Genomic DNA, 12,071 nt, shown 5'->3' with positions numbered 1-12,071 from the left:
AGGTATTAGAAAATGACAGAAGCGAGAATGAGCTGACACTTCTGTGCAATGCAGAATGGAGAATGGAGTAATTTGTTTTATCAGACAGAGGATAGAAATTCCAGATTTTCTTCCTTGTTTATGGTTGTCAAGGAGAGGATCAATGGGGAATCATTTTAGCTCTGCAAGAACTAGGAGGAACCAAATGGAGTTATCAACTGCCAATTTGTAAATCACCTTAAGAGGTATTTTACTATACCATGCTTATTCACACTGTGGAGTTTTCTCCCATAGGCACGTAGCATTATCAGAAGACTACAGAAACTTCAAAAATCTTGGAGGGCTATTTAAGAGCTTTCAATAGATGAACACTTCCTTGGATTCTGTAGGTTCCCCTGCTAGATTTTATGARAGCTTATAGATACTAGTACAGATAATACAGTCTGCTGTAATATTTATGAAAGGACAGAAAATATACATTACAAAGGCATAAAGTCATATTTGCATTTGAACAAGGAGTCAAGGACTAACTCTTTTGAAATTTCAAAGTCAAATTTTCCAAAGGTATGTGAAGATCTCCTAATGTGGTTAACAGTTTATCAGGTTTGCGTCTCCAATCGGCAGAACATTGCTTCAGATATGAAAACCATACATTGACTTGTAATAGTTACAATACACAGTTTTATTAAGAACAGATATTAGAGACTGAAGATAACTCATTTAGGTAATTCCAATCTGGTGCTTGTGACACATCACCTAACTACCTCCTATTTTGAATGTCACTATTTCAAAATACAACACAGAAAGAAAGGCTAAAGCCTTGATAACRCTCATATTCTGAAATTTTGTGGCTCAGTCAAAAGTTAAGAGATCTAATTTATTAGAAAACCTGTAATATATCACATAGTTATTATAATAACTGCTACATGATCCAACTACACTCTCACTTGGGAAGTTTTATAGACCTTTGAAGTCCAAATTCTCAACTTTAAATGAAATGGTCCATTTAATTCAAGGGTATATCTCAACATTTTGATAACAGCAAGAATTGAAAAGAATGAACATCTTTCTAATAGAACTACAAAAAAGCTACATCTTCTGAGGTAACTATTCTTGAGTTTACAACAAGAAGTTCACTTTTCAGAACTCTAGTACATGTTTGTTTAAAGAATTGTATAGATAAAGTAATCTATTATATCTGGTGTGTAAACCAAACACTGAGGAAAGACATTATCTGTCATAGCACAAACTTTCTGTGGGGAAAAATGACAGTCCTGTAATTTTCTGTTCTCCAAATACATAGTTGTGACAGATTTGTGAAACTGCTGACTAAACCCTAACAATGTCACTGTGGAAATACAAGTTTCTTAAAAACTATTCTTAAAAAGAAGATCTAAAATACTTAGCACCTTCAAACTACTTCAGGAAATCTTAAGTGCATGAGAAGTAAACTCAGAAAAAAAGTTGCTATAACAGGTAAATAAATAAAGAAGTCAAATGTGGTAAAAGGAAGCCAGCTAACTGAAGACGGCTTCTCTTCCTGATCAAACCAAATTTCCTCAGTCTTTCCTTATATGTCATGTACTCCGTGCTACTGATCATCTTAAAGCCTTCGGTTTGAATTGCTTCCATATCCCAGTGGCCTTGTACAGGTGAGCCCTAGACTGTGCTTGAGGCATCATTTCAAAAGAGAAAAACAGAGGGAAGAATCACATCTCTGGGTCAGCTGATCCCACTTTTCCTTCCATTTTAGCACTCTCAGCCCAGGATGCTGCTGGCTGATTTTCAACCTGTGGTCCCACAGGCTCCCATGTCCTTTTCTGCAAAGCTACTCCCTATCCAGTCAACCCCCAGCCTGTACTGTTGCAGTGGGTTATTTCATCAAAAAGGCAGGAATTCATATTTCCTTTTGTCAAAGGTCAGCCCATTTCTCCGGCCTGATAAGATCTGTGGAATACAAGTGCCACCTTCCAGATTACTGACTGCTCCCCACAGTTGTCCAAGATTACCAAATTGCTAAGAGTGCTAAAGTGCTGAGAAAATGCCCTATTCCATCATGCAGGTCACCAATATCTCTCTGCTTTGCATTTATAAATGTTCTCAGAATAAATGGAGAAGAGAATCTGTCCAAAGGGGTTAGGATGTTTTGTCTTTATGCCAGAAACATTCACATTGTCCCACTGGCTATCTTTACAGATTACTGGATATGTTCTTAGTCATTTTATACTGGATACCTCAGTGTCTTGTACTACATACCAACAGTTTAGAAAACTCCTACTGATTATGATTTTACAAGCTTTAATATTTTTGTTTACAGTGTTATGACACTGYATTGTTTACAATACACTTATTGTACACTGTATTGTTTACAAACCACTTTTTCTTACAGTGTTATGAACTTCTTTACTGTGAGGGTGACAGAGCAGTGGAACAGGCTGCCCAGGGAGGTTGTGGAGTCTCCTACTCTGGAGGTCTTCAAAACCCGCCTGGATGCCACCCTGTGCCACATGCTCTAGGTRTGCCTGCTTGAGCAGGAAGGTTGAACTAGATGGTCTCTAGAGGTCCCTTCCAACCTTGAAGATTCTGTGATTCTGTGATTCTATGACTTCATGAAGACAGATCTACTATGGCCTGCCATACAAAGGTCTAGTCCAGGAATTTTTCATTTTGAATCACTGGTCTAGAATTTGGAACATTTTTTCATTTTAAAGGAATCTGARATGCAAATATGCCTAAATATCTTACTACATAAAGGAAAGAAAATAAATTATACATTGGAGGAAAAAAATGCTGGCAAGTTTTGCCAATAAATCATTATTTTTGTAAGAAACTAATGATGAGTTGATGACTTTTTTTTTTTGAACTTTGATTTTAACAGCATGATGTGTTAGCTAAATGATATCATATAACACAAGCTCTATCTTAAATTGCTATTTTTAAAATATTCTATTTGATATGAATAGATACCACACAGGCAAAACCAAAGCATCACAAGACAGAGTACTAAGACGGTTAGAGGTTTACTCGCATGCATGAAACTTTTTTAACAGAAGAGAAAAAATCCTTTACCTTTGTACTCCAGGTGGAAGCCGGTGAAACTAACAGATCCATCACTCCGAAAAGCCAGGTGCATGGTGTTTGAACTGCTCTCTATCCTCTCGGGCAGCTTGCTATCTTGAAAACTCCCAATTAGTGGGCTATTAGTGTCTGGCCCGTCATAGATATAAAGAAAGTCATAATTTGGTTCTATACTGAAACTGTAAAACAAACAAGAAAACAAAAATGGCAGCTAGGATACACTTTCCATAACATTTTGAYTCATATTAAATAAAATTTTAACATTAGTGTTTTCATAAAAGAAAAAAGATAACCTCAGAATAATCATTTGTGTAAAAGTTTTATTAAAATACAATGAAAATATTATACATATTGAACCTCTGCTTAGAAAATAATATTATGTAGCTGCTAGTCAGCAAACTATGTAAAATGAGAATACTGAAAATAGAAGATAGTTCTAAATCTTAGAAATAGAAAATAGAAAAGGAAATAGAAAGTTAGCATCTACTGGAATCCCTGGAAGAAATGCCTTATGGTACAATGCAGTCAGCTGCAGAACACTAGACTGTGCACAACTAGGAAGCCTGAGCATTTCACACTGCAAAGGGATGATCCTCCAGTAACCCTGAGGTAAAATTTTAACAATCATCAGTATAGCCCAGAAGGTCTATCATTTAAATTTTTCCTCTGCCTTCTGTCATGATGTTCAGATGGATTTTGAACTTAATTTTAGTTGAGCAGAGAATTAAACAAACTTCCCATTATACTTGCACAAAAAAAGACATCAAAAATGTAATTATAACCACTAGAACTATTTTACTTCTAATAGTCACTAACTCCTGATTTAAACCAATGTAGGCATAAAAGATCCRTCATATTTTTCCAGAATATTTCCTTCTATAAGAAATGAAAAGGTCAACAGCTTTGATTTTTGAAATGGAATATTTTGTGTCTTTGAATTTAAGGATTCTGTGTCCCACTCAGAATACTGTCCCACAATATTTAGTGGACTTCTTTTTTATTCAGAATTTGGTTTACATAGATTTTCTTTTGTTTGTTTGCTTTTGTTTTTCCTCTCTCTGAAACAGTCTTTGCATCATAAGTGAGGTAAGTTTCAGTAAGGATGTGTCCCATTTTACTCAAGACTAAGCTTTCAGTTTCTGATAGGAGTCATAGTAACTACAGATTTTAAGACTGATCTGACAATATCTGGGATCTGCAATGAATATTCACATATTACATTGGATCTCATTGCAGGACATTGTTWCTCGTCTAAAGCAGAATAAATAGCTCATATATCTGAATATATAATATAGCAGAACTTGCTTACATATTTTCACTTTCTGATATTTCATAATTCTAAAAAGAAGAGCTGAAGTGATATATAAAGTTATTTAAGAAGTTGAAGTCTTCCAAATAACAGCAAAAAAAAAAAAAAAAAAAAGCTAACTTCTTTTTAACTATATGAGTGATTAAATTTCTAATAAAGTATTCTTTATGTCATGTCCTTTCAATGCATCACCAGTAGAATAATGGAATTAAGTTATTCAATTTATCGTACTGCATTATGTCAGAAATTACTTTCTTTTTAACAAATAACTTAGTCTGCATTCTGATTCTGAACTATTTACCTAAACTCAGCATAACCAAGTAGCTCACTGAATCCCTTCCTAAACGAACTGACTCCTTCTGGGCTAGCTAAATAAAAAAATATAATAAGAGTTCCATGGTACAACACAGGTAATATCTGATTTTGTGAAGAGAAATATCAAATGTATTTTAACACATACTATACTACTAAGCAACAACTGAGAACAGGCAAATATATAAACAATATCACTAAGCAAGTTATCACATTGTCAGTGACCTCAGCAATAAAGCCCGTATTACATAATTAATTTGCCATGAAAAGGACTTAAATTTAATGAGACACTACAACCAATTTTTTTTTTCTTGCATGTGGTATTATCATATGTTGCAATTTGTATGCCTATTTCTTACACATAGTAAAAATGTCTATTAATTTCCACAATGGGTTATAAATAGTGCATAAAGCAGAAACTCCCCTGTGAGCTCCACTCAGCCAAACCACACTGTGATAACTGAAACGCTGAAATGTTGTCACTTAATAACCATTGCAGCAGCCATGACAAACCTGCTGTTCAAAAGCTATATGGGCTAATACACCCGCATTTAAACACTTGTTTAGATTTTTTGTTTAATTATCAGGAAAGCATGGCATATGAAACATGATCAATGCATAAGCACCCTCACAAGGCCTCCCTCTTGGTTTAGGCCTCCCAGTGGATTAGCCCACACCACCTGCTCTGATAGAGTCCTTGCAAGCGCAGCACCATCCACTTCCACCGCAGTTCATGGAACCAAAGTGTGCAGTAAGTGCCCAAGAGGATCTCATTAACAAGCTCATGCCCTATGTATATTGAATACTTGAGCGCCTCTGCTGAGACTGCCACCAAAGATAATAATTATGCATCACCTTGATAGCTATTGCAGGTAAAGCAGATGTTATCCTATAGATCTTTTGAATAACTGCCAATAGTTGGGTTGCAAACATGATTTTAAAAATTAGGAGCAGTAGCAGTTTACCTGATAAATGCCAATGATATAACATAATCATTATTAACAGTGATAGTCCAGTCACAGTCTCTGCTGTGGGGATAAGGATGAGGAAAGTTTGGTGAAAGTATAAAACCTGATGAGCCGGTCAAGTTTCCTCCACAGGGAGCTATAAATAAAAACAAATTGGAAGTGAGGAGAGATGACAGAAGAAAAAGCAGCAATCTGTTCACTGACATTTAATGTCCTCCAAAAGTAAAACAAGAAACACCTGAAGTATCTGCAAAGCTTTAATAGAAACAAAAGCTGAATTAACATTTCCCCCTAGTTAAATATCAATTACCAAGTGAAGCACTTGTTTCTGAACTTTATATTCTTTTATTTGTCTCCATGGCACTATATCCAGGCCATTCTGAAAACACTGAACTGGAGAAAAATTTTGGCCGTTGAAATAAAATGACATTAGCATTTCACTTTCAACTGCTTGTTACAGGCTTTCTAAAAGAAGCTCTATAGAATATGGGATACAATTTACTTACACTGATGCAGCTACATGCATTCTCACATGACAGAACCAATAATTAATTCAAATCAGTAATTAATTCAGACTGATACAAACCCAGAAAAGCATTCTAGTATTTGCAACTTGTACACTTGAACATAAGTAAAATGTCTGTCAAGCACACTCAGAACAGAAACAACTGATTTTTTGTGTCATTTTGAGATTCCTCAGTCTTCTGCCTTTTGTAGTCCAGAACTGTAAATACTTTATAAAAATAATTTGGCATTGATTTTTTTTTTATGCAAAAACAAGATAATAAACATGTTTTCTAGGTTTTTTTTTTAAAGAACTTAAATTGCATTCAGATGACTCGAGCTAGGTGTTAAAATGGAGATTTATCATTTTGTGAAACAGAATTCTATAATGTGATCATCTGCAGCAGGAGGGTGTAGTTTCTCAGAGTAGTTTCTCAGAAAATTTTAAAAGCTAGGCAAGGTTTGATTGATTATAAATTTGGAGAAGTTTTATATACTGTGAAACAAACAAAGAAAATTAGCTGATTTTACAATAAGGATTATAGCAGTGATTATTTTATCTCCACCGGGTTAAGGTTAATAATGTTCCATAGCAGAAGCATGTTTTACTTAATGAGTCAATGCAAATTAAAAAAAAAAAAAAAAAAAAGATAAAAATACTATAAAACAGCAATCCTGTTCCTCTAAATGTAAAAAAAGGTCGCAAGAAAAGGCTGGGAAAAAAAAAAGGAGGGGGGGGTCTCGGTACCCCGTTTATCCTTGCTGAACAAAAACAGTGCAAAATAGTCGTGAACTGTGAGAATGCGTGGAATATAAAAGCAGTTCATCACCTTTAACTAAATATTCCTCAGTATGGTGTATACTCTCCAAGTACTTTGTATTTTCAAGTTGCAAAACCTGTTGTAAGAGAGTTGTTTGAGGGGGACTTGGAGAAAGATGGGGCCTGACAGAAGTTCTATCATTGCAGAGGTTTGCTTGAGTTGAGACGCAGTTACCAATTTCTGGATGGTTGTTATGTGTGGAATCCACTTGACTCTAGGCAACACAATCTGCCCTCCTAGGTCATACTTATAAGAGTGAATGGAGGGTTGAGTGAAGTGAAGACACTGGGAACAAACTCTGTTTTACTCCCTGCAGAGGTGGCAGCTTGGTGGTGCCACATAGTTGACAGGCCAAAGATGGTGGCAGATCAGTTCCATCTGCTGAACTTTGCTCAGGCTTCTTCTCCTTCTGATGCAATTGTAATACAAAACAACTCCTCACTGAGCATGCTCTCTAGATTAATAACTGAAGTGATTATGACGACAGTCACTCAAGCTCTACACGGATGTAAAAGATAATACATAAAAGGTTAACTAAATGGGGAACTACCTAGGAAGGAAGAGGTGAGAGGGAGGGCTCCATCATAACGTCTGGTTCAGCCCACAGGCTGAACCCTTTTTCCCCCACCTCGGGTCAGGACACCGCCTGAGGAGACGCCTCAAGATTGAGAGCCCTCTCCCATTTCTGGGTGAGTGATGATTGGATGATTGTGCATTTGTACATTAGGCACTAGCTAAGAACCACACACTGTAGAAAATTTCCTGTACTGACAACTGAAACACATTTTCTAAATGTTATATTTGCATAAATTGTGCTACTCATGAACCCAACCACTTTTTTGAAGGCRATCAGACCTACAGTCGACAGAGTGTTAATGAATCTGATAGGCTCAGAGTTGAGCTGGTAGTTGATCACACTATTGGGGAACTTGCTCCTAGGAAGGCAATGCTCCTAGGACTGTTGGTCAGCAGACCCAGGGTGAATCTGATACTGTAGAGTCAGGCGTATAGTTGGCACAGTATCGGTTATCCCTATTAAGAGATGAGTCCAACTGCCCCCAGTCCCTCTAACCTTTGAGGATCAGCTGGAATGCAAACGGATTCATTTTTTACCAAATTTGCCCCCTCCTTACCCCATCAAACTGCAACACCTCTCTATTTCAAGAACGAAAATGTAAAGAGGACCAGATGTTAAGTTTCTTTTATTTCTTTAAAAAGAAATAAAACAATAATACAAATATAATAAATAAAAACTTCAAATGATCTCTATTAAATCTAAGATCTCATATAGGTCTTATGCTAGATCTTCAAAAATACAAATTTGTTTGAAGTTTACTTGTTTCAAAAGCGTTTAAAATCCAAATCATATGAATTATTAAGTTTTTGTTTTGATTTTTGTCTTTATGGAAGTTTTCCTTTATGAAACAAGACCCTATTTTTATTTCTTCAACTTAAAATATGTTGTGAGAAGATAAAAGGCAGAAAAGATAAAAAGTACTGAAAAGATAATTTGGCTTAATCCACATAAGTAAAACTAGCTAAAAAACTCACTCTATTATTTGATAATTCTAACATCACTAATACAGATAAAGACAGAACACTGCAAAAGATCTGCCATAGGGAAATTTTCATTGGTATTAGTGTCATATCAATGCCATTTTCTGTTGGAACCCATGAGAAATGAAGATTTTATTTGAAACAAAACAACAGGAACAAAAAATCCATCCATATTCTTTAAAATATTCTATTTTGTAGAAAAGTAATTATCAAGATATATGTTGTTGATATTTTGTGTAAAAGAACTAGACAAAACAAAATCAGTCAGGTTCTTTTACGCAAGTATTTTCCGTACATTTTAGTTCTGAAATATGGAATTACAATTGCAGATTCTCAGAAAATATTCAGTATAGAAGAAGCTCTAAGTTTCCATCTCTTGAAAGAATTAAAATAATAGAAATATGTAGTTCCTTATAACTTCCCCATTGCTATTTCCTTTTAAATGAAGGCGTTAACGTTTTGTTATAGACAAGACTATGGAAAAACAACCAAGGCAACCTCACTGCAAGAAGGATTTGCAAGTATGCTTATTGAGCCTTCAGCATTAATAATTAGGGGGGGKTTGAGAAGATATTTTCTAGTGAAAAAAAGCTGATAAAAATAAATCTGGAGCATGCTATACCTATACACCTCAAGAATTATCTTTGCTTTTCATTCTTCCAAAAAAAATGATGTTTAGTAAGACTAAATATGCTGAATATAAGTTTCATGATGAAGCTGACGTTATGTGCAGACTAAAAGTTGTACAGGTTTAATATACAGACATGAAACAACAAAGCACAAATGAATATATTACATGTTTGGGGAAAAAAAATGAAATACAGACTGTACTCAAGTATATCAGAGAATTGTGAAGCCTTTTGGCTCCAAATGAAGTTTAAACATCAGTCTAGTGTCTTAGCAGCTCATATTGCCAAATAGAATATAGTCACATAGAATATAATCCCAGAAATCATCACTGAATATCTTCAAGCCTGATTTTCAGCCATTTAATCATCATAATATGCGTTCTTGCTACTATTAGTGTTTCTGCACAGTATGTGGATATTAAAAGTATTACACAAATTAATGTATGCAGTTAACAAGTGCATATATCTGTGAGCAGCTATATTTAATCTGTTTAATAATATTGTCAACTCAGTACCAATAATCACTAAATTACTAGTCCTGATTTTCAGATGGAAAAAAAATTAAAATAGTACTATTAAATGAAGCCAATTAACATAAGCACTATGCTTTAATATACCTATATATATATATCTATTTTGGACACATTCCTAGATTTCCAGTATTCTTTTTTTTTTTTTTTCCTTTTTTTCCTCAATCACTGGCATAAGTTCAATTTTAATTATTGTCAAAACATAGATATGTAGGGATATAAGAATATGAGGAACTGAGGAATAAAATGTTTCTTTCTGCAGTCCTTTGATAAAAAGTGTAGACAGGCCACATCCCGAGAATCACATAGTCAAATTACACAAGAAGACACAGTATAGAGAATAAGGACAGAGAGAATAGCACTCTGATATTGTGAGTAGACAGCCACAGACCCCATGTCAGCGCTGTGATACACATACAAATATCTGGGTGCAGAAACACATGTGTCCATGCACACAGATGATGTAGGTCAAGTTTACTGAAGGTAATAAAATATGCACATTTTGGCAAGGTACTCAAGTGCTCTTCTGAGGCACAGTCTCACATTAGGTCCTCCAGCAGTGTCCCCTAAGGTCACTTACTGGAGTGATGAGGACAGGAGGATGCCCCGCAGAACCTTAGTTGTCCTTTGGTAGAGGACCGCTGTCTCACTGCAGTCACTAATGAGCTCTAATTAATAACTAACTCTGCTATGTTGTCCTTGTTTCCTTATTTCCCTACCAGCCCATTCTGTTCTGGACACCAAGGGCAAAAACAGGACCTTGCAGTGGGTCACTCAAGTCCATGCAGAGGCCATACTGTGGCATTGGGCTTAGCCAGTGTTCTCCCTCCTTTCCACCACACCTGCACATCATATTTAGATAAACGTAAATAGATAACAGATTATCTATCATAATTCTTAGGGTTTTTCAAGCCTGCTACCACTGCCCTCTGAGACAAAATCTTCATTGTTCTACACATAGGGCATCACATTTTATTGCACTGAAGAACATACTGGGCACATAATCATCACCATAGAATTTAGCAAACTACCTAGAAGGGTCTTGGCAACTAACTCTTCTCCATGATTGTTCACTACTGGCTTTAGAAGAGGCCAGTGTTTTGCAATCACAAATTGTGACAGCAATTGTGCTACCATCTTCTAACTATTTTCTGATGCATATTATATTAGTTCTTACATAATTTTACCTGGTGTTTAAATTTACTAGGTTATCTGTCAGGGTTTGCACATTAAGGTATATTAACTTTAACCAAATCCTCCACAACTACAATAATTTTTCAAGTTTTAAACCAAAGCTAACAGTGTCTTTGACAATGACATTCTTGCCTTCTCTGTCACAGGCCATCAAATTATAAATGGCCTGCCCTTGATTAGGACAAGAGCTATTATATGGGCAACTACAGAGAAAAGATCTTGCTAAAATCCATTGAAGCTTTATACAGAGTAATTTGTCAGGTGCACGATACCCTTATGCATTTGCTACACAAAGGCAATTTCTGAAGCAGTGTGATTAATTACACCAGGATTTCACATTTTAGGAAAGAATTCTGTCAGGTATTTTGCTTACCTATACAGACTGGTGGGTTGGGCTGCCAGAAGTACCGGTTTTCTACCTGAATGCAGGTTATTCTCTCATCTCCTTGCAGTTCATATCCAGGGTCACACTGAAAAAGGACAGTGTCTCCAGGTTCTCTTCCATCTCCATTTCTAGTTCCATTCATGGGGACACCAGGATCACGACAAGCGGTAGCTACAGAGCCTATGTAGGAAAAGTGAAAAATAAATTAAAAAGAAAAAAAGTCCAATATATCTTTAGATTTTTCATTCAAATATCTAATTCTCTGCTTATATTACAGAACTGCAATTTATTGTATGTTCTACAATATGTAACATGCATGTTCTACAATATATAACAAAAGTCCAGGTTGCTTGTAAAACTGGTCCCCTGGAAATTGCTGGCTCACATAACATAAAGTGGCAGGACTATGGTTTAACTTACACGGCCTTTTCTTGGGGAGCTAATGCCAACAGGATTTGCGTGATTTTGAAGTGTGGGTGATTTTGTGTATTTACAATATTTTTTAAGAAAACGAAAATGTTCTAAATAGATTATTTCCCTAGAAATCAAATGTTCCTGGGCATAGTTAATCAAAATTAAAATAATTATTTTGGATACTCCTTATTTTTTGGCTGTTTCTTATTGTTTGCTTTACTCAGGACATGTTAAAAATGTCCTGAGAAAAGAAACATCTGTCTTCCTCCCCCAGCATGGAGCACAGAGCCAGCTTCCTTGTGCAGGCCTGCAGCAGAATTGCAGGTGTTACAACAAGGGAAATTACAACTACATGTAAAGAAAAGTTGCTTCATCAGCAGTGGTCGAACTT

The 12,071-nt window shown here is 35.7% G+C and overlaps 1 protein-coding gene and 1 long non-coding RNA gene across 2 annotated transcripts in view; both read right to left on the bottom strand.

Annotated features, from left to right (window-relative positions):
* Nucleotides 1-3,161: 3,161 nt before the first annotated feature.
* LOC112945748 lies at nt 3,162-11,290 on the bottom strand. The gene is made up of 3 exons (XR_003249077.1): nt 11,255-11,290; nt 5,644-5,782; nt 3,162-3,236 (listed from the first exon to the last, which is right to left on the bottom strand). It is a non-coding gene; the product is annotated as an uncharacterized LOC112945748 (long non-coding RNA).
* Nucleotides 10,498-12,071, bottom strand: part of LOC112945740 (CUB and sushi domain-containing protein 3-like) — a 47,287-nt gene continuing 45,713 nt past the window's right edge. Inside the window, exons 8-9 of the mRNA XM_026037410.1 lie at nt 11,255-11,446; nt 10,498-10,529 (exon numbers count right to left, since the gene is read on the bottom strand). Of these exons, the coding sequence (XP_025893195.1) occupies nt 10,498-10,529; nt 11,255-11,446 (224 nt within the window). The remainder of the gene's footprint in view (nt 10,530-11,254; nt 11,447-12,071) is intronic.

Source organism: Nothoprocta perdicaria, unplaced genomic scaffold, assembly GCF_003342845.1.
Source record: "Nothoprocta perdicaria isolate Ctin4 unplaced genomic scaffold, notPer1 scaffold_199, whole genome shotgun sequence".
NCBI classification, from domain to species: Eukaryota; Metazoa; Chordata; class Aves; order Tinamiformes; family Tinamidae; genus Nothoprocta; species Nothoprocta perdicaria.
Note: the sequence above shows the minus strand (reverse complement) of the source record. Positions and strands in the feature narration are given on the sequence as shown.